The sequence below is a fragment of the Colossoma macropomum genome, unplaced genomic scaffold (genome assembly GCF_904425465.1).
Source record: "Colossoma macropomum unplaced genomic scaffold, Colossoma_macropomum, whole genome shotgun sequence".
NCBI classification, from domain to species: Eukaryota; Metazoa; Chordata; class Actinopteri; order Characiformes; family Serrasalmidae; genus Colossoma; species Colossoma macropomum.
Genome location: NW_023494794.1, coordinates 24,073,422 through 24,097,516, shown reverse-complemented (window position 1 = coordinate 24,097,516; position 24,095 = coordinate 24,073,422). Strand labels below are relative to the sequence as shown.

The 24,095-nt window shown below is 39.9% G+C and overlaps 1 protein-coding gene across 1 annotated transcript in view; it reads right to left on the bottom strand.

The window, feature by feature from the left end:
• Positions 1–8,619: 8,619 nt before the first annotated feature.
• Positions 8,620–24,095, bottom strand: part of brinp1 (bone morphogenetic protein/retinoic acid inducible neural-specific 1) — a 155,684-nt gene continuing 140,208 nt past the window's right edge. The window contains exon 7 of the mRNA XM_036580661.1: positions 8,620–12,015. Coding sequence (XP_036436554.1) covers positions 10,875–12,015 — 1,141 coding nt within the window. The 3' untranslated portion in view covers positions 8,620–10,874. The remainder of the gene's footprint in view (positions 12,016–24,095) is intronic.

Genomic DNA, 24,095 nt, shown 5'->3' with positions numbered 1-24,095 from the left:
AACAACTTTTTCACAGGCCACATTTTCAGACACAGTAACTGTGCATAAACAGTAAACGGTTCTCTGTAGAGGATGTGTTATTACAGTTACAGGCTACATGTGTTACTTATATTTTCTTTGCAAATCATCCAAACATGCAATTTGCATATGATTGTGTATGATTATATTTTTATTTCCTTGGAAATATCTTCTGAAAAATGAATAGCTTGTATTCAATGGCTGATTTGACTGGATGTTAAATAAATGAAGGGTGGTCTCTTACTTTTGCACAGTGCTGTGTGTGTGGTGGAATTTTTTCATTTGGAAGTCTATGTGAAGAAATCATAAAGATCTAACCTTCCAGTGAACCCACAAGCTTCAGTCAGTGCGGAGTAGCTATGTGTTATTATGTTATGCTTATTTGTTTGTGTATACATGAATGTATTTTATGAGGGTAACTTTCTTGGAGGTACCGTCCTGTGTCCGCAGTGCAGACGGTTTCCAGTATGCCTCCGGAGCAGACAGTGTGAGAAAAGTCTTATTTCACTCCATGTTCTCCGCCTCGCAGACGGAGCTCATCGAGTTGTGGTGGTGAAAGAGGAGCGGTGCGCTAGGTGCTGAGCGTGGAGGGCACAGGCAGAGGCAACGTGAAGCACATTTTACATTAATATAGTCCAGGGAACAGAGTCTATTACCAGCAGGGCATGAATTCATTTCGGCAGCTGGTGGATGGAAATTAAAATCATATCCCCCTTTTCTCTCCTTTCCACAGTCTGTGCACAACAACTTGTTAAGTCTGCCACAAGCGTCGACACCTTTTTTTCCCCGGTATTTTTAGGTTTTTCTTACTTATTTGGAGTCTGGAACAATAAATGTCTTGCCGTTGATGGCTGAGCAGAAATGAACCTTCCGAGGATTCCAACTCTCGGAAGGCGACTCATTGCATCAGGGTGACTGATGTGGAAGTGTATTTCTTGTCTTTTCTTAAAGAAAGAAAGAAGTTTGAGAGCTGTGAGAAGCTCCAGCAGTGACTGGAGGCCGGATATCGTGGCATGAAGTTCATGCACGCTTTAAACAAGTCAATTGTTAGTGACGGCTGGGTGGAAATCTTATTTATCAATCGCTTCTGCCATCTTAGCAATGCTCTCACGATACATTAAACACAAAGCAGTGTGATTTATCGGAACACTGTAATTACTACCTGGCAAAGCCGGATGCTGGCACTTCAGGTGCAGGCACAAAGATAGGACCCGGCTGCCTCATTCACTTGATTAGAACCCATAAACCACGACATTAATCAGCACCTCCAGTGGTTTGATGATGACGAAAGAGAATGACAGAGCAAACTTCGCCTCGTTGACTGGATCATACAGGTACACTGTAGGGACGTAAATGTCTCACTGATTTGATTCAGTTGGGATTCTTTTGGAAACGATTCACTGGCTGCATGTTTACATGCAACGATTTTCACCAATCGGAATGAATTTTTGATCACAGATTATGACTGAACTGTTTGTGCACCATTTAGCATAAATATTGTCAATATTTTCAGTCGTTGCTCAGCAAAACATACTCCAAATGTACATGTTTAAGAGGAGACAAGAAGAAGTTTTCATATCCCGCAACATTCTGAGACACACACTATATGGTCAAAAGGATTGGAAAACCACTGGTGATTATCGAGTTCAGGTGTTTTGGAAACACTCATTGCTATTGTATAAAATTAAGCACATGGCCTTGCGGTCATGATAAACAAACACTAGTGAGCTCAGTGACTGTCATAGGATGCCACCTCTGCCACAAGTCAGTTTGTGAAATTTCTGTCCTGCCAGATCTGCCCCTGTCAACTGTAAGTGCTAATATTGCGAAATAAAAGCATCTGGGAGCAACAACACTTTAGCCATGAAGGGGTAGACCATGCAAAATCAGAGAGGAGCTGCCAAGTGCTGAAGTGCACAGTGCCTATCCTCTGTTAAATCACTCACTTTAGAGTTCCAAATCACCTCTGGAAGCAACATCAGCAAAAGAACTGCATTAGGAGCTTCACAGAATGGGCTTCCATGGCTGAACGGCTACACACAAGCAAAATGCACAATGTCAAGCGTCGGATGGAGTGGTGTAAAGCACACCCTCCACTTGACTCTGGAGCAGTGGAAACATTTTTTGTGGAGTGATGAATCACGCTTCTCTATCTGTCAGTCTAATGGATGAGTCTGGGTTTAGTGAATGCCAGGAGAACGTTGCCTGTCTGACTGCATTGTGCCAGCTGTAAAGTTTGGTGGAGGAGGAATAATGATATGGGGTTGTTTTTCAGGGGTTGGTCTAGACCCCTTAGTTCCAATGAAGGGAAATGTTAATGCTTCAGCAGACCAAGACATTTTGGACAATCATATGCTTCCAAATTTGTGGAAACAGTTTGGGGAAGAACCTTCTCTATTCCAGCATGACTGAGTCCCCAGTGCACAAAGCAAGGTCCATAAAGACATGGCTGGGTGAGTTTGGTGTGGAAGAATTTGATTGGCCTTCAAAACATCAAACACCTTTGGGATGAACAAGAACAGAGATTGTGAGCCAGGCCCTCTCGTCCAACATCTGTGTCTAACCTCGCAAATGCTCTTCTGGATGAATGAGCAAAAATTCCCACAGACTCACTTCAAAATCTTGAGAGCTTCTCAGAGGAGTTGATGCTGTTATAGCTGCAAAGGGGGACCAAGTCCATATTAATGCCTATGGTTTTAAAATGGGATGTCATAAAAGCTCCTGTAGGTGTGAAGTCATGTAGGTGTCCCGATGCTTTTGTGCATATAGTGTATTAGCTGGACGCCAGTGCCATCCCCAATGAAGAACCCTTAAAGAACCATCTTTTTTAAGAGTGTAGTTATGAATGTAGTTTAAGAAAGATATCGATGAAATTGCACTGCAAAGACTGGTAGGAGAGAGTGGTAGAGCACAAGTTTCCAGATTTTGAGTGGAAGAAAAATTTCCCTATGACACAGAGACTTAATGAAGAATTATAAAGCCTCTCTGAAGACCATACCATAAGACCAATACCAGTATTAATGCCTGTTGCCTCATCTCCAGTCAATTTGGAATCAATAGAAGTACCATCAAGACATCTGTTCTCTAAAGATATGGAAGAGTCACCAATCAAACATCTTATATAGGTCCCAAATGAAAAAGAAGCACTAGGGTTGGCTGATGCTTCTATAACTTCAGAATAAATTGTATTGTTGTCCAGTTTACATTAGTTTAGCATTTTTGAAAGCAATATATTAACTATACTTTTAAAAAGATGGTTGTTCAAGGGTTCTTTAATAAATACAGTGGTTATATTTTGAACCATGAACACTCAAAGAACAATTTGCATGCTTAAAGGGGTCTTTGTAAGGTGGAATATGTTGTATATGGTTCTAGAATCTTTTCGAAAAGAGCTATATGTAGCACCAAAATGGGTTCTTCATTTGTTGGAATGTCAAGCTTGTAACAATAGAAGAACCCTCTTAAAAAGTTTCTGTGTAGAAGCACATACAACTATGATCCATATTCTCCATCAATCTAAAGAACAATTCCACCATGCAAAGAACTGTTTAAGCATGCGAATGGTTCTTTGAGTGTTCATGGTTCTATATAGAACTATTGTAAGACCCTTTTTTAAGACTGTAGGAAAATGTAGTGCTGCTAGCTAAAACAAGCGAAACTAAAAAGGCTGTTTTTTCTGCAAATTTTGATCTGTGAAATCATGCAGCTCAGGGTGCTCAGCGAATGCAACAATCAGGGAAGGTCTGCCTCCCTTTTGATCTGATTGGTCAGCACAGAAAAAATGCTCATCATGTAGACAGCTTGATTGCTACTTGTTGAACTTTTTTTTCTACTGAGGGTGACTGGAGAGCTCCACACAAGACAGCTATGTAGGGTACATAATGCAGGAGGTGGTCAGCATACAAAAATGTGAGTCCCATTGAAAACAATAGAATAAAGGTACCTCGGTCCACAAAAAAAAGGAATACAATTCTGACCCTCTCTATCCTCCAAAGTATTACAATGTCAAAAATGTTGGAATTTAAGGGGTTAAAGAAGAAGAGTGCTGATATGATCTAGGATGTATGTGTGTGACCTTGGTGTAGTCAAGTGGTTGGCAACCCAAATTCTAATGAACAGCCACTTTATCCTTTCAACAAAAATCTAACCACTTTGAGAGCCACAAAATTTTATGTCCATTTTACCATTTTGGCTGTAAATATGTCTCAGTATGTGCTGATGTACTAGTATAGGATAAAAAAATATATATATAATATAAATGAAAACGCCGACTTACTTTGCTCTGCTTTAAGCTTTAGCTCAGCTATTGCTGCTTCTCTCGCATCTCCAGCAGGAAACTTTTTCTCAAAAGTAGAACAGTTCCTTGTAAAATGTCTGTCAATGTTTGATTTTTTTATGAGGCTGAAGTCACTTCTCATTCAGCAGCTTCTTGTTTGAATTTTCTGTTCCAGCTTAAATGGTGCCTGAGGCACCAGAATTTAACAGCTGCACCATTTAAGTTGGAACAGGAAAATCTGAACGAGAAACCGACTTCAGCCTTGCATTTTTTTTTTTTTAGTGTTTGACAGTTTTTTGTTGCAGATTAAACATATTAGGAAGCTGGAGTGTGAATATATGCAAATAAGGCCATTCATCTGCAAGTTAGTGATATTTGTCTAAAATATTTCTTTTTACCGTTTTGACTGTTGTCTGTATTGCTAGGGTAACCAGTAGTCTGCCCGCCAATCTTCAGGGTCAAAAGTTGGTGAATTAGCAGTTAAAGGCTACGTTAACTCTGGAGGACCAATTATTTCTAAAACTGTGATAGACCAATCAGCAGAACTTTATTTTACTGCAAAAAAGGATTATTTTATTTTTACCTAAAAAATTTAATTCTGCTGTAGAGCCTCAACAGAGCAGTAAAAGAGCAGCATGCAGTCCCAGAGCCGTATGTTACCAACCACTGACGTAGTCTAAAATCCTTGCTTTTTTTTCAGTGAAATGCTGCTAATGTGGTGGACTCATTGTTGATAAACATTGTTCTCATTTTTTCCTCTTTGTTTTGAGTATCAGAGAATGTGAATATGGCATGAATGTGCATGTTGTATTGGTGGAATGTGTTGAACATTAGCAATTAGCAAAACCTGCACTGAAATAACTTGTTGGTGACTGCGTGGTTGCAGCTCTGAGCTGCCAAAACACCAAAGCTGTTGTTGTTGTTGTTGTTGGATCATAAGCACCTGCTGGAGCCGCAGACTAATTTGAAAAACTTCATGCACGATCGGTGGCAGCTCATTTTGAAACAGATCATTCTATCTTTAGGCTCTGTATTCTTCTCCTGCCGAGAATCGTCTGCACTCTGCTGCTAGTTGAGTCATCGCCCGCACGCTCCGCTTGGCTAGCAAAGTGTTTGTTTAAAGGTTGCTAAATCACATTAAAAATAGCAGCACAGTCATGAAACGTTTTCTCTTTTCTTCATGATGAGTCAAGTAGTTAAAAGGGAATTTTTCAAAATGTCCACCGTAATCCACTCAATCCTGTAATTGACATCATAAAATAGGGTCATTAGATTTTTCAGTGGTGGTGATAGGAACCAAGGATTGCAATATTTAAAATATGTATATAGTCATTTTATTTACTTCTCAAAATAAACAGTGAGCCTACCCATGTCTTCTGAGTTTTCATAGCTAATGCTGATGATAAAATAGTACTAAATCTTTAGATTTCCCTAGAATGGAGCACTAAAATCAAACAAATCTGACTGACTTGATTTACATCATAATGAGACAAAAAGTGTGGAAATCTTGAAGCATTAGTCCAATTTCCTTTGAGGATAAGATGTATGGGCTTGTTTAAAGTGGATGAGTAAGTATAAAAACTCATAGGAACTTATTGCACTTTTTGTCACACTTTATTTGGTCCCCTATAGATGATCTACAGATACTTAAATCATCACCAAACATTCTGGTGATGTTTATTTGATTATCAACAAAATGGTTAGGGTTAGGTTTACAAGACGGTGTAGGTTTTGCCTTAAGGTTAGGCTTAGGGTTAGGTTTAGGATTAGAGTTAGACTTAATAGAATTTTTCACATGCAACTTCACTCCGGTTTCCTCCCACAGTCCAAAAACATGCAGTCAGGCCAATTGGACGTGCTAAATTGCCCCTAGGTGTGAATGTGTGTGTGATTGTATATATATATGTCTGTCTGTCTGCCCTGCGATGGACTGGCGACCTGTCCAGGGTGTATCCTGCCTTCCGCCCAATGACAGCTGGGATAGGCTCCAGCACCCCACTGCGACCCAGAAGGATAAACGGTTTAGATGATGTATGTATGTATGTATGTATACATGCAACTTCAAGTTTAGTTGCATTTAGAAGGTGTTTAGTTGGATGTTACTTAAAGGTATACTGAGCATCTACAAAACACTTACAGTGGTTACAAAAGTGTTATCCACTTTTTTCCATATATTTGAAGTACTTTTAAAATCAATACTTACTTAATTCTATTACATAGCCTCAGCTTCTTTTGCTACTTTCCATTTTGCTTGATCGCAAAGAAAACATCAGGTTGCATATTTTGTTGTTCGTAGAGCTTATTTTCAAATTCTGTCCTTTAGGTAAAGCTTTCTCTGCAGCTGTCACTCTGTAGATACTAAAGAAGTATTTGCTGTTATAAATTACTACAGTAATATAAAATAGTAGATGCCAACTAATGATATGCTAGAATATTTCCTTAAATTACTTATACATATTTCATTCGCTTTTCATAAAACAATGTATTTCTAGTCCAATCTAATGCTAATGCTTAGGGTTATTTACTGAGGATATCAGAATCTTTCATAGAACTGTATATGATGTTCTTAAGTAGGCCTCTGCCCAAGTTCTTTTCTTTGTTAATGAAGCTGTATAACAGTGTTGTAAGTGGAACAACTACTCATCAACTTGGGTTAAGTCCCATTCAGATGACATTTACTGCATAAAATGTATTGTTATGTTGTGAATACTGGTGCAAACTGTTCACAAACACCTAATCATTGCTTTTTAAATTTCATTATTCAGTGCTTATGCATGTGTTATGAAGACACTATGTAGGTGGCCTACTGAATATTATAACACCCCAAATCGAAGCACCTTCAGATGCATTTTACATCCTTTCCACACTTCAGAAGTCTTCATCACTTTTATTCTTTGGTCAATTTTCCTACTGTGGTTTAGAACATGCTTTGGAGGCTCTTACTGAGAGCCAGGCTTTGTAACTGTTCGAGCAAAATAACTTTTGTCAGATTATGTGAATGCCTTCATTCATCAAAACACCCACTGGAACTTTTGTGATTGGTCAGAATATTCCCAGCACACAATATAATATTTAATCATTTCACAGAGGCTAATTTGTGTATCTCAGCGATATGCAATATCACCAAAAGCCAATACTGTGCTAACAAATAAATATTATGCAGCCCTTATTCATTACGGAAGTTGGCAGGATTGGACGAATCCCTAATTCTGGCTGAGCACCAGTAAGAACACATACTCTCTGTGTGATATTCCTCACCATAGACCTCTGGAGATTGTGTTGTTGCTTTGCAAATCACCATTAGCACCCAGATGAGTCTTGAATCTAAGCCTGTTTTATTTCTAGGAAAAATTCTTGTTGTGTAGCTGTAATAGGTTTATTGCTACACATGCTACATGCAAGCTAACACAAAAGATCAGCAGACCTCAACAAAGTACCACATGCAAACCAGCAAGCTTAGTCAAGAGTGGTGGTTAAGTTGCTTTGGCAGTTTTAGCCTACAATTTGAGTGGCTGATGTTTACACTAGTGTTGAAGTGCATAGTTAGAATAGCAGCTTTACTCTCATGTACCCTAGTGATATCAGTTAAATGGGTAGGAACGTTAGCTTGCTTGTAGCATGTATGTAGCAATATTACTATTTTGACTTTACTTAATGACAATTCAGACCAATTCATGAAACTGTTGTACAACATTAGAACGAGTTGCACAAATGAACAGCTTAGTGTTTGTTAATCATAATCATTTTGATGATTGGACTGCAAATCAAGCCATTGTCAGGTTGCTAAAATGTCAAATTTACACACACACCTATCAGACGTGAGTGTGAGCATATGGATACACCGATGATGAAACTGGACAACAAAACTGTTGTGCACTCGTTTTGCATTCAGATTGGACTGTATGCAACTTAGGTCATTGTATGTAGGACAAAAGTCGGCTTTGGAACATTTTTGTTGACCACAGGGTGTAGGGGCAATTTTGAAAATGCCATTCATTTTCTGTTACACAAAAGTCCCTTTTGGAGCGTGCCACCACCAACAAAATGACCCCTAATCTCAGAGGTCAGTTAGCAGCTGGAGGGGTTTTATGAAAGACAGTTTAGTTTACAGCCCACAAAGAGCTGTCTGACAGTAAAATCCCTGACCAAAAATGAAGTTGTAAATAAAATGCATTTGTAATTGCATTATGTGGCAAATGTCTTGTCAGCAGTGTAGGGTGGCTGTTGATCCCTATTGATGCTGGCTTTGTACTTTCATCTCATTAAAGTAACCTCTTTTTTTGCCCTTTCTTTAGAAGTGGTACAGACAAGCACTGCTCTTCTTATTAAATATAGCATTTTTAATGAGAAATAGATTATTATATGAAACATTCATTTGAAGAAAGCTGATATAGACTTTTTTTCCTTTTTTTCCAACAGAACAGCAGAAATTACATAGACAAGGTATTGAAAGCTGTTTGCCAATCAAACTGACCCCACTGAAAGACCTACGGGAAAGGTGTGGCTGTATTGTACATGACGTTCTGTAAAAGAGGCGTAAGAAAGGACAGCTTATGTGCTTTATGCATGGGTGGGGGTTGGGGTGGGGAGAGTTGGTAGGGGCGAGGTTTGGTACAGGCTGGTGATTTTTCTTCTTCTTTCATCGTGAGAGAATACATTTCTGGGGGGCAATCCTTGCAATCCTTTCCGCATGTTGTGCTAAAGTTGTCTCAATCATGGACTGAAGCTGCTCCCCATAGACTTGCGGTGATCTAAGAAAAGCATTTGGATTCCATGGCTATACCAAGGCAATGTAGCTATTTACATATATAATATACATCTTAAGTGTTTTCAGTAAAGGAGGACACTTATGGCCCCTCCCAAAATGGTTACTTTTTTCAATACATGCAGAATACAGCGTGGACTGACAAAGCTTTCCTTCTGCCCTCTTCCTACTGACTGATGGGGCATTACTGGTGAAAATCAGACGTTACAGTGTTATGTTTGCAAAACTGCGATGAAAAAACCTTTTGAAAATGGTTAAAGGGATAGGTAACAGGTAACAGGCACTTAATAAGACTGGATAAAAAGAATGGAAATCATATTAATAGCAATAATAATCAGGATTGATACTTATCAGGATGGCGTAGTGTTCCCTCTACCCCAACATTAACTCTAGTGTAAGTTACTTTAGCGCAAACTATTTTCCCAGTCAAGCTGTAGGAATAAAGCAAGTGATCAATTCGAAATGTCAAATACATTAAACCTGAACTGTACTAAGGAATAGAAGATACAAAAATTGTGTACATATGGTGTATAGTTGACCTTATATAGCCTACTCAAAGCTTTAAATATACCGTTGTTAAGCTTCGTAATTCACGGCAATGCAGAGAACTGCCATCCCTCAATCCTGAACACATTCCATCTGAGCTCTTCCATTAGAAAATTATAAAAATAAAATAAAAAAAAGCATCTGGAAAAGAAACGTATAGGAATTTTTCACAAAATAAATGTGTACAAGCCTCTCTTTATTTGTCATCCCTCTGGGAAATGTATGGCTTTATGTCAACCTCTTGCAAGTGTGATAGGATGACCCACAAAGTGTTCTCAGTGTTGAGAACAAGAATTCCAAAAAAAAAAAGAAGAAGAAGAAAAGTTTGACACATTAGCAGTCACAGGCTGTACATTTTGCGAAGCTAGGTTTACGAGTTAGCACTGATTGTTTGTCTCTGGATCGTAGATGCTGTGCTCTGGGACCAAATAGGGGACTCTACCTTGCTGAAGAACAGGGATGGAATTAAACACACCAGAGGTAGCCCGACAAACAAGACTCAGCTTAAGTCACTCACGCTCAAATGACACATCCGACTAGCATATGGCGATAAGCGTTAGCATCAACAAAACTAGAGCTATAAACAGCTGACTGTGTTTTAGAGCAAAATGACTGACTGGCTGGGTGCCTTGTAACATGCCTGTTCTCAAAATCACAGCCAGTTACACTCAGAGGGATGTTCCAGGGTATGAAAGAACACTATACAGCTAACGATTCCTTTTTGCGTCCTTAAATTATATAGACCTATAGTCTAGTGAGACGCATTCTCTATGTGTTATGACGTGTTGCTTTACAAGTCTTCAAATCAAAAGATGAAACCTCTGGTCTGCTTTGTTACATTGTTAAAAATGTTACCCAGTAAAGAATGGCAGTTTCAGATGTACCTTTGTTCCCTCTGAGTAATATCAAGGCCTCTTTGTCACCGGATGTTGAATTTAATTTTTTTTTTTTTCTTTTCTTTTCTCTTAATGCTCCGTTAGGAAGTGACAGACATGCTCGGACAAATATGGTACAGTCATGTTCTTTTTTTTTCTTTCCTTTCATTAATCTTCTTTAGTGAACTAAAAGGCTTAATCTCTGTATTTTTAGTTTCTTATTTAACAATTACACTTACAAAGTTGTTAATAGTACATCAAAAAAGCAGAACAAAAAAGGTCCCAAATGAAAAAAGGAAAATAAAAAGGATTTGTTTCTTTTTTTTTTTTGTTTTGTTCTCTCCAAACTGTTTATATTCAGTAGTAGCTTTGCTCTCTCTCTAGCTTTTCAATCTCAACAAAGTTTGGTAGTCAGATGGTCCGACTGTTTCAAGATTTCTGTGTTGTACATGTCCAAGGCATGGTTGACACGGATCATCTCGCTGTTGTTAAGCTTGAGCCGGTGCTTCAGCATACAGGAGAACAGGTCCAGCTGCGGTTTCCCGGGCGCCACTGGAGGGGCCAAGCGGTTAATCCTCTCCCGAATGTCCAGCAGCAGAAGCATGATGGAGGATGAAGAGTAGAACTGGGTCCCTTGCGTATAAGACTGGTTGACCTGCTGTACCGCGCTCCTCAACAAGTCGGCGTTGAAGCGCAGGCTGTAGCCAAACACCTGGATGTCGGAGATCTTGATATAGATCTGCCGCTTGTTGGGGTCGGACAGGTCCACCGGACCTTGGCCTGTGTCGTTGCGCAGGACGGTAGGCACCTTGGCTCGACTGCGCAGGTAGATATGCACTGTCTCAAAGAAGGTCTTCCAACGGTTGCCCAGAAGCAAGGTCCAGTTGAAGCACTGGGAATTCTGCAGCCGTACCTTTTCCCACCGAGGGTACCCATGCTCACCAAATGGCATGCTCCAACCTTCCGAGTGGCTACCACTAAACGGATTGACATAAACGAAGAACATGGGATCCACACTGCTGTTCCTCATCTGGCATATCTTCATGGACAGTCCCACCATCATGTGCAGGTAGTCCATGCGGTTCTTGTTGCTCTTGAGCGTCAGAGACATGCGCTTGCGCCAACGCGGGTCGAAGAAAGTCTCCAGACGCACCTCGTTGCTGATGAAGGTGGTGTGGATGTAGAGGCGCGAGTCCATCTTCTGCAGCAGGTACTTGAGCTCCAGGTCCTGGAAGTCCAGGTCCGTCTCAAAGCTGATGAACTGCTCGCTGCGCTCGGAGTCCACGTTCTGCGGCTCGCAGCGCCCACGGTACAGCTTGTAGCCCTTGTTGCATGAGCCACACTGCGAGATGTTGGCCAGGCTGCACATGGCACAGCTGTTGTTGCCACCAATCACGCAGGGGATGGGCCGCTGGCACAAGGTGACACCCGTGTGGCACACGCAGGTCCGCTGGCTCTCCAGGAAGGTGCCCCAGAAGCCATTCTCGTTGCAGTAGAGGAAAGATTGCACCCGGTTCAGCCACTGCAGCACAGATCTGGAATAAAAAAGAGACAAAAGTGGATAAAACGGTCCATTAAGAACATGCCGTTTAGCTTTCAGTGCTTGCTGTTACAGAGGATTAAGCAACCGTCACAGCCTGCTACTGTTTGTTACAGGCCAATCAGTAAAACAGATAATATATTCTGTCAAACGAGAGATCCAACTTTATTTCCTCATGCAAATAGTGTATCCCTTTTTTCTCCCCCCTCAGGGCACTCCCTTGTCATTCTGACAGGCTCTGGAAGTTCTCCCCATTGGATGTGAAGGAGCTCGCTTGAATTCCGATATAAGTGAGCATGTCAGGCTCAAGGTTATGATGACACGCTAGTGAACCCAGAGAGTGAAGACTGATGACCCCATCACTCTGCAGATCAAGAGGATCTCAAGCCATCGCCAATAAAAGGATCAACCAGGGAGCTGGCAGTTAAGGTGACAGTGGAAACATCCTTCACTCTGAAACTACACTTTTGTGCCAAGGCTGCTGTTGAAGAATCAAAGGCGAATGTCGTTGGCACTTAAGTGATTATGTACTGTAAAGCTTGTGATCGAGCTGAACTTTCTAATTCCGATTCAGTCAACTCTGCAGATGTCAGCATGTGAGTAACAGAGCAAAAAAATGGGATTTCTTCAGCCACTACATATTTAATGTGATCTAATATAATATTAATATCACCAATTATGCAGGCAAAGGCTTTTTTTCCCAGAAAATGCTTCACTCGTTGGGGTTTCTTTGTAAGGAACATGTGTAAAGGAATGATAAAACGTTTGGCTCATATTTTTTTATAGGTAAGTATTTCAAAAGCTACCGTGACCTCACACATCTCACACTGACGAAGAGGCCAGACAGATATTCTCAATTTCTTTATATTTCTTTCATGATGACCTCTTTAATTTCAGAATTTTTGAAAAGGGAAATAAGCAGAAAAGCTTTCTGAGATTATTCTGCAGTATAGGTACTAGTGTGGAAAAACAATAAAAAAAGGATAAACAATATGGTCAGTGGGGGAATTTGGGGGAAATGAAAAACGTCTTGACCATACTGAGTCTGACCTTATGTTTACGCTCCCAGTTCACTTTGAAAGTTCACATACTGAACACTGAACACCTCTCCAATATTGTGTACTATGTACGTCATTCTCATATTACCTTAAGGTACAGCGAGTGAATCATAGCAGGATACAGACTGTTGTTCTTGTTTTTGATGATGTTCTGTTCACTTGACAGCCTAAGCTTTTTTTACCTGTTCATAATGGATGTGTTCGGTCTATATACCCAATGCTAATATCAGAGCATTACTGAAAGTGTAATTTTACATCCAGTGCACTTCAGATTATGCTGCCGATTAAAATGTTTATGTGAGAGAGCCAGTTCGATCGCTGATGGCGTTTATTATTGTCTTTTCATATTTATTTGCAATAAGCTGGCTTTATGCAATTTGAAACGCAAGGCCACAATATGTTGTATTCTGTTTTTTCCCCTAAATATGTGATTTTTTGAGTAGCTTGGTGCTTTTTATATTCTCGTTATTTATTTTTTTGCCGGAAAGCGGAGTTTGCCACGGGGAACGGGATGGAAATGACTGGAAACGAATGCTGTTTGTTTTCACGAGTCACAGCACATTCTCATGCTGGTAATGGGGTATCAGACAGCTTTTTGGTGCACGCTGCTGATGACATACATCATCGAAAGCACCATCCATATGAGTGCCGGAAAACGAGGGAGGGGAGAGAGGAAAGAGAGAAAGCAGGGGAAGTGAAAGAATGATAATGAGGGAGAAAGAATCAGACTTCTCTATGTTTTTTCTTCCCTCATTGGAAAGGGAAATATCCTAGTAGCTTTGTGTTGTCACTTCCATCATTGCTACTTCAGTGCCTTGCGCCACAATCTTTGGATCCATTGCATATATATGGCAGCACAGCCAGGAATTAATTTAAGCTGAAATGATAAAATAACATTGGTTTTGCCTTCTTTTACAGTTCTAGGTATTGACCGCATGAGTGTGAGATACGATCTCCAAAGTAATAATACACACATTTTTTTTAGCATATTTCAATGTAGTTGCAAAATCTCAAAGTGCTTCCACATGAATATAGGTGAAACATGGGAAATTACTGACACTGCCCTCACCTGGTTCAGATCCTATATCACATATAGACTTCACTTTGTTGCCCTTGGTGAGCAAAACTGTGCTATCAGTGCTGTTACACAAGGTGTCCCCCAGGGATCAGTCCTTGGCCCCCTACTCTTCATTATCTTTATTATACCCCTTGGTCAGATGACCTGCTATCATAGTCTTCATTTTTATTGTTTTGCTGATGATATACAGATCTAGGTCTGCACCAACACCACCACCAAACTGCCACCCCCTGCCCTAATATCTTGTATTCAAGACTTCAGACAATGGATGCAGAGTAACTTTCTACAACTTAACACTGATAAAACTGAAATTTGACTTTTTGGTCCTAAATCTGTAATTGCAAATTCCACTAACTTCATATTAATTTTGACTGGTAGACCCTCAAATGTAGTCCGTAAACTAGGTTTACTTTTTTGATCCTGTCCCTTTCATTTGAAACTTATATTAGGGCTCTGGTCAAAACTGCTTTTTTCCATCCATACAACACTGCTCTTCTTCACCACCTGCTCTCCATGAAAGACACTGGAACTCTGGTCCATGCTTTCATATCATCCTACTTAGACTACTGCAACTCCCTGCTCATTAGTGTTCCTTACGAAACTATCCGCCCTCTTCAGTATTTACAAAACCCAGCTGCTAGAATTCTCTCACTGTAAAAAATCAGCTCATATCAACTCAAGTCACACTGGTTACCTATCCTACTTTGTATCCAGTTTAAAGTCCTCCTGCTAACTTACAAATTTCTACATGGTCTAGCACCAGCCTGTTTAGCTGAGCTTCTGCACCCCTATTGTCCTGCCCAAACACTTATCTCCTCTGACACAGGTTGTCTAGCTGTCCCAAAATTTGGACTGGTCACTTTTGGAGATGTCATGGCCCGCAAACTATGGAACACATTTCCGCAAGGCATGTCCCTCACTTTCCTCCTTTAAACCTAACTCTTTTCTTAGCACTTTCACTCTTCTCCTCACTGAGGGTTTGTTTCTTTCTTGCCATGCCTTGCCTTGCCTTGCCTCTGTAAAGAGACCATGGGTTTGAGAAAGGCGCTGTATAAAGTTGAACTTATTATTATTAAAGATGAAAACACTATACTTTAAATGAAAATAACAGCACCAGTACAAACAAGGGAAAATGAGCCACAATGATTCTAGGCATATGCGAGCCTAAACAGATATCTGGATTAGAAAAAAACCTAACACTTATCACCTTTACAGAGTTTAGAAGCTATATTAGAAAATTACCTTCCACCAACTGAGCCGTAAGAGAACTTTTGCAGTTGCATTTGCAGTAAGCCTAAGTCAGCTGAACGAAGGTGTCTGGTCCGGTTATAATACTTAGCAGATCAGTAAGGTTTGCATTTAAGAGCTTTACGTGTACTCGATGCGAAAACTTAACAGGAAGCCAGTATAAACTGAATAAGATGGGAATCAGACTTTATTTTCCTGGTGAGCACACGGGCTGCTGCATTGTGAACCAGCTGGAGCTGATTCAGAGAAACAGCAGGGCAACCAGCCAGTAACATGTTACAGAAGTCTTATCTAGTAGCTATGAAAGCGTGGACTAATTTCTCAGCAGCTTGTAGGGATAGCATGTGTCTTATGTTGCTTATGGTAAAATGCAGCCCCACAGATCTTACAGATATTTTGAGAGGATTTAGAACCCAACAACAACTGTTCTGTTTTAACATGTACTTCAATTAGCTGTGTCATTGAATCTGGTTGGGCTGACACATATAACTGAGTATCATCAGCATAAAAATTAGTGGCATTATTTTGTTTTATGGACCATGCATCCAAGTAAAGAGAGAACAGTAAGGGCCCTAAAACAGAGCCTTGTTGAACACCATATTGTACTCGTCTATGTTTAGAAAATCCCCCATTTACACTGATAAAATAGTTGTACTTGGTAAATGCTGGGGAATTAGTTTGTGTATCGTGATGGTAAGTTCCAAGTTTAACTAACTCACTCTGAAATGTCTAACAGGTTCTAGTATTATCAGGGTAAATGTGAAGTACAATCTTCAAAGTACTCTGCAATTATTTGGGGTAAAATAGTGCCAAGACAATCTGACTAAATTATACTGAATTGAAACAGGTTCCAACTATTAAGTACATAAAAGACATTTCATAATAGTTTTGACAATGTTTAATTCACACTAAAAAAGGACTTCAAAGGACTCCTTGAGCAGTACCAAAGAAGAACCAGTGCCTCCCTAAAGAACCACGTTTGAAAAAGAAATTTGAGAGCGTGAAGCATCTTATACAGGTTTAAAGAACTTTCACATAATATAAAGGCTCTATACCGATTAAATCGCTCTTCCTAGAACCTTTATGCTAAGTGCCAGTTCTGAAAACTCTGAACAGATTCTTCACATTCACATCTCTACAGGGCTTTTAATTGAAAGGCTCTTCAAGGAACCAAAAGTGGTTATTTAAAGTCATGACAAAAACATTTCTTTTTTAAGAGTTTATGCAGAACTCAAAGAACCATTTCAATGCTTAAAGGTTAAATAGTTTTTGTACATGATAGAGATTCTGTTGTATATGTCTCTTTAGACAGCCATCTATATACTGTAGTTCTGCTATTGGCAAAGTTTTCTTTCAGCTGTTCATAATGTATGCATTCAGCCTATATAACCAATGGAAGAGCTGGAAGCTTTTTAGGTTTGTACAGAATTCTAAATTCTAAAGAGAGTACATAAGCTTCACACGTAGCCACTGATGTCAATTTGTCCATCCATCTCTTCCCAACAATAGAATGAATCACTTGCAGCAGAGGTCATATCCATCCATCCATTGATCCATCCATGCATACTTGCATCCATCCGCCTGATAATTGAGCTGTACAGTACATTGAGCATAGTGAACCTGCGAGGTGCATGACTATTAACTCAGTGAGAAGAGTTGTGTGGGTGTACTGCATGGTGAGGCTGAACAAAAGCTCCATTATTTCTGTGCATCTCTCTCTCTTTGCCTTTGGCCTTCTCTCTCTCTCTCTCTCTCTCTCTCTCTTTCTCTCTCGCCCCCCGAGTGTATGTCATTCCACCCACTGTTTATCAGGTACAGCTAATGACAAACGACCACAATTACAGCAAGCCATCAGCCAGGGCAATAACTGCGGTCCGGAGCTCCTCATAAGCAGAGATGGGCACCACGCTTTGGTTCCTCATTTAATTGCGCCGCTCGATTTGATTAAATACCGCACCAGCTTTCACAGATGCATTCCATTCCACTACCCTAAATGGCAACTGTTGGTCAAAGTGAGGAGCTAAACCTTACAAGTTTCAATAATCTCTGGAAATAACAAAAGCATTGAAACATTTGGCATCAACTTCTGTTGAAAGCTGAGAGTCTAAACTTTCAATCCACATCACATTTGTGCTCGTAAGTGAAAGAGAGGAATTTCACCAATTTTACATAAATATATGAGTAACATTTTTAATCTAAATGTATAATCTAAAAAATCTAGTTTTTTCTTCTTAGGTGCCTTATAAGAGCCAAGATTAAGGAATGCAATAGCCAACCCATTATTAATATTCTTAATCAGTACCTGTTAATCTCTTGGCTGGTAGGACCAAACATCCATCATACACCTCTACAACCTATGAATATTTCAGTCACTTTTCATTGTAGTCTGTGAAATTGCTGAAAAACAAGGCTTGGGGTGTAATAAGCACGTAGTTACTGAGTAATAAGCTGTAATATATAAATCAGATGTAATATGACAGTGATTTTAAGGTGCTAACCTCAATATTAAGTATTGATTCCAAGTTTAGCTTGCCAACTACACTTGGAACATAACACCAGGAAAAAAAAATATATATATATATATTATTTGAGTATTTGAGAACACTTTATTTACAGTGGTCCTTTGTAGATTATTAATAAACTCTCAACAAACCATCAGTAACACATCTACAACATATCAGTGAAGTAGCAGTAGTGAAGCATCTGAATACAGTGAAGTAAATATTGTGTAGATGTACTGTTGATACATTACTTGCATTAAGTGGATGTATTATCAATATGTCACCCTAACCCTAACCCTGGCCCTAATCCTAACCCTAACCTTAACCTCAACCCAAAGCCTAATCCTAACCCTCATATTAACCCTCATGTTTTTGACATGTTACTGAGAGTCTAATGAGTGTTTGTTTCATCTAAAAGGACCACTCAAAATAAAGAAAGTCATTCGGGGGGTTGTATTTTTGTGAAACTTGTAGATTGGTCACAGTGGTGGTGATAGGAACCTGACGCCCAACATAGCTTTAAAAGCTATGTTGCAGAAAATGTGTGCGACATTGTTTCATGATGATTTTGAAATACGAAACAAAGCTTTTTTTTTAGATTTACCACTATTTCCCTATCATTAAAATCTCAGAAGATGTGTAGGTTCATTGCTGGTTTTGTATAGTAAATGAATTTTTGCATTGCAGACATTGTAAAGTCTAGTTCCTATCCTGACCACTGTAAGTCTCTCAATGAACATCAAACCACTCCAAAGGACTTTGTTTACATCTCAGTGATTGAATTATGCAGAAATCTGATTATTTATTTTCATAGTTGAAACTGAAACAAGCTGACAAAAGAACTGCAGACTCAAGCTTGTTGATACAGCTTCTGAGAGCACATTCTAGAAGCATAAGGTCTATAAAACACTGCTCGTTTCATATTCATGGCTGCAACTCTTGAATAATTTCCTACGAACGCAATGCTTTCTTGACTTCCAAAAACAGTCTTCCGCCTTGAAAACATTTGACCAGCATGGTGGTATTTTTGCGTACCGATTCTGCTGACGCTATCCAGTGTCCTGTTGGTTATAACCATGCAGAGTTGTCACTATAGATTCGCTGAAAGTAGACGGAGAGAAGGAGCTCATTCCGCTATTTGCCCCGAAGACAAAATTTTCTTGAAGCGCTGAAACGTTAAACTTTATGCATCAGCTCTTTCGATCCAGCAAGGCAGGAGGACTTGGGCGCGCTTTTTTCTGAGGGAGGAGAAATTGCGGGGTCCGCAAAAGGGCATTAATTGAACAAAAGCCAGGGGATTGCTGAGTTGGACTTCTCTCTCTGTCCACAACTTTCCATTTCTTGCCGGAAAGTCTGTGCATAGGCAGGCGCGGACAAGAGCAAAAAACTTTAAAACTAGCGGGGTGCAAGATAAGGAAAAGTTTAGGCACTTAAATAGAAAGAGCTAGCTGGTAGGCTGCTTGGGAAGGTAACTGCCAACTCTTCAGCACGTCAGCACTAAAATTAGCTTTGCCGCGGTGAACGGTTCGCATTATCGGCCTTATTGCAGCATGCCATCAGAATAGTTATATCAGAATAGGAATAGTGGCATCTTTCACTCGTAACTGGCCATCATCAAACTGGAGGCAGAGTTTATTTTTATCCGTCTGCAGAGCGAAGCGTTGTTGCGTAACCTCTGCTCCTGGAGTCCGAGGGGAACGTGGGGGCAGTTTGCTCCCAATAATGAGCCACTTGTTTCTGCTCAGTGTCAGCAAGAAACTCCTCCCTTAACGGGCAGCCGTCCCTCTTTTCCTATGAGCCAAAGAGCAGGCCGCCCGGGAGAGGCTGAGTGACAGCCCAGCAAGCCCAACTACTTCAGCTCCGAGCACTGACTCTGACTCTGTAGGCTGCACTGAGTGTTTCTATATATATGCTAACGCAATTAGCACACAGTATGTGCTCTGTAGAGGACTGTAGACACCTCGGTCAGCTTTTCTGTAGTTATTTGCTTTTGTTTCAAGCCTGGGGAATGCAATTAGAGCATCTTTCAGGCCCATTCAGACCTCTGATTAAATAAGTCGTGTCTTTTACGCCTGAACTTTGTTTTATTGGGAGTTGTGGAGCCAAGGGTGCAGCAGAGAGTTAGCAGAATTCGATAATAAAAAAGAGAACAGAGCGAGTGTAGCTGGGCACTGAGAGTGTAAACTTTTTGCTTAAGTTGCCAAACGAAAACATGAAAAATGCTACATTAGCAAAAATGTGTAAATCTGTCTATTTCTATATGATTAGTCACTATAGCCTAAAGTATACCTCACTTAAATATATATTTAATGTCTTTTTTTGTTTCTTTTTCCTCATAGATGCATTATAAGAGCCAAGATTGAGAAATGCAATAGCCTACCCACTGTTCATATTAGCAGCTGCTAATCTCTTAGCCAGAAAGTCCAAACATCTATTATACACATCTATAACCTAAGAATATCTCAGTCACTTTGCATTGTAGTCCATGAAATTGCTGGAAAACAAGATTTGGGATGTAATAAGCATGTAGTTACTGAGTAATAAGCCTTCAGATGTAACACGTGGGGGATTTCAAGGTGTTAACTGTAAAACTAAATATTTATTCCAAGTTTGGCTGGCAAAATACACTTGAAACGTAACACCATAAAAAATATTGGAGTATTTAACTGGGGAACAATAATTGTAGCCAATTTAAATATTGTAGGTTTTGTGCATGGACCAACTCTCCAAAAGCTGATGGCAACACTACTGAAGAATGTTCTCATACTTGTTACAATTCCTTAAAGCCAAAGTTTCAGCTAGAACCATTATAGAGCTCTTCTGCTTGTCCCTGTAGGACGCAAGTGTCTAACTCCAATCCTAGATGGCAACAGCACTGTACAGTTTGTTCTCTCAGCAGCAGCTCAACAGCCCTTAATGAGCAGGGGAAAGATAAACCACGCTGTGTTTTTTTCCCATAAGGGCTGATTTTGATACCCTTGTTGAGCAGCCGTGAAGCCTTACTTGGAGCAATATGGTTCTGTAAACTCTATGGGTTGGTTTCCAGGACATGGATTAAGCCTAGCCTGGCACTAAATTGCAGTGCCAGTGGTGAAAATTCCTTTAGGCTTAAGCTAAATCTACTTCTGGGAAACTGGCCCCTCTTTCTTAACAAAAATCCACAGTGTGAATGATGTGATTCACCACTCTTATGAGGCACCAAAAGCTACCTGAGGGCTAATAGCACCCCTAGGGGAGGATTTTCAAGGTACAAGCCAGGTCCATGAGGTGCTTCACATCTAAAAATCAAAGTGCCAAAAAGAGTTCTTAGGAGCAATTATCTAGAACAGGGGTCAGCAACATGCAGCTCCGGAGCTGCATGTGAGTCTTTTACTGGCCTGTTGTGGCACCACAGCAGAATTAGATATTTAGGTAAAAACTAAATCCTCCTTTGCAGTAAAATAAAGCTCTGCTGATCGTTCAACACAGTTTAACAATAAATGGTTTTAAATGCTGGAGTTAATGTAGAACTGTTGATCCTCCCTTTAACCCTGAAGGTTGGCACACAGACTGCTGGTCACCATAGCAATGGAAACAATCTGACCTAGCTAGTAGCTAACCAAAAGGCAATAAGAAAGATTGAAGACAATCTATTATTGAGATTATTGAGAATCTGGAGATGAATGGACTTATTGGCACTTAAAAACTCTCAGCTGGTGTCCTGATACATTTAATCTGCAGCAAGGAACTGTCAAACACTAAAAAGTCACAAAGCTGAAGTCAGTTTTTTTGTTCGCCAGTTTCTTGTTCGAATTCTCCTGTTTTACCTTAAATGGTGCGACAGTTACATTCTGCTGCCTTACGTACCGTTTAAGTCAGAAAGAGAAAATTCAAACAAGAGGCTGAAATCACACGTTAAGAGACATTTTGCAACTTTTGTGGAAAAGCTTCCTGCCAGAAATGCGAGGAAAGCAGCTATAGCTGAGCTAAAGCTTGAAGCAGAGCCTAGTAAATCTGCATTTTTGTTTACATTAAATTTGTTAGCCTACACTAGAACATTAGCACAAACTGAGACATATTTACAGCCAAGATAGTAAAATGGACATAAAATGTTGGTGGTTTAATTTTTGCTGAATGGACATAACGGCTCTACGTAATATTTGGGTTGCCAACCCCTGACCTGGAAGAACCATGTCAGGGCAGATGCCATATGCCATCAAGAGATATAAAGACAGATTATGTTCAGTAACATTACCATTAATGGCAGAACAACTTTTGACTCCCTTAAGAACGTTTTGATGGATGGCTCATTAAAGAACCATTTTTGTAGTGTCCATGTGAAGAACCTCAACATGAAGTAACCAATTAAAAGTTTTCCCCAAAGAATCATTTAAGACCCTTTATTTTTATGAGTTTGCAGTGTTTGAGTTACCACTTCAAGATCCTTGAAAAAACTCACTGCAAATCCTCTTTTTGAGTGTTTCTATTTGCTGTTAGTCAACCAAAGATGTTGCAAATATCCTATTACCATGGGCACTCATGTATTTAACAGAATGTTTTGGAAGATTAATTTTCTAAAAAACAGTGAGGGGGCATTCGCCTCTTGACAGTTGGAGTCAATCTTGAGAGATTTGACAGGCACACGTCTTCACAAATGAAGCTTTCAGTGGTCTGCAAGTAAAGAAACTGCTCTCAAACTTTGCTTCCTGCTTTTAATGAGTTTCTATATTGTTGCAGTTGACAGTTATTAGTTTTGAAAGGTTTGTTGGAAATCTGTCTCTATTAGACCCTATTAAGTAGAATGTTATTTCAAGACAGCATGGGACTACTTTCAAGCTCTCTGTCTTTCTCCAGAGCTTGTTTACCGGGGAGAGTTATTACCCCGTCGCGGGCCGTATTCAAGTTTATTCAAATTGCATGCTAATTTGGCGCTCTAGTTCTTCCGCGCTAAACTAGCCGCTCTGACTTTGAACTGGGAAAATAGGCCTCTCTCATACATAGGAATAGACTCTCTAGCCTCAGTAAAACAAACAGTATTCTACTTTGAAGCAGCGCGTTTAAAGAATTAGGGCAGAAAATGTGAGCGAACGTTTTCTTTCGTCGCGCTACACGGAGCTGATAAGGCTAGCGCGGCAGTGAAGGTCTGTGTTTACCTGGCATTACAGCACCGCATCGCTCTGCTCCTTCTTACACCCCTGGCACCCTGAGTTCATCTCTCTCTCTTTTCCCCCCCTACCTCCTTCCCTCTCTCGCACCTCCCCCACCCATCGCCATCAAACGTCCTTGATGTGTGCCCCACAGAATCCTGACTATGCTCTGCTTGCCTTTGATAACGCTTCAGCACAAACCTTGTCAAAGCCACCGTTGAGGCGTGGGTGTGCTACTTCCACATTAGAGACAGCTGACGTTCTCGTCTTTATCCACAATAAACAAATATTTTTGCTTTTTTACTTATTTATTTATTTTTCTCTTCATACATACTGGGGTTATTTTTTGATGCATTTACAAACCTTTCATGCAACTATCAGTTTGCACTTGATTTTCTCTGTTGTTGTTTTGCGATATATGCTTTTATTATTTGTATTTATTTGTTTATTTTTTTTCTCCCTGAGAATTCATGTTCCTCTCTAATCTGGTTGTCAAGCCTGCCACCACATAATGCAGAAAGAACTGTTTGCTATGTCTTAGATTAAGGTTTGCTAAGTCTTATCTGCAAAAAGCCAGTCAACCCCCCTCCTCCATCCCAACCAGTTGAAGTCTGAAGCAAACATATTTTTTGTTTAAATATATATATATATATATATATATATATATATATATATATATATAGTTGTACTACTGAAACTACCAGTACTGGATTACAGGTTCATAATATACATTTAATGCAAAAAAGCAAGGGAAGCATCTAAAACCTGGATTGTACACTATATACCTCTATTTTCCATTATGACATTGTAGTAAAAATGTTATAACATTATTCATACTAATTAAGGGTATTAATAGGGAGTTTGCTCCCTCTTTCCTGCAGCCTCTACTCTTCTGTGAAAGCTAGAACATTGCATACAGCCACAAAAGCGTTAGTGAGGTCACGTACTGATGTTGGATGGTTTTGTTCTGGATCACTTCAACTCATACCAAAGGTACTAGATTGAGCTCTATCACTCCAAAGAACACAGTTCCACTGCTCCACAGCCAAATGCTGGGGGGGATT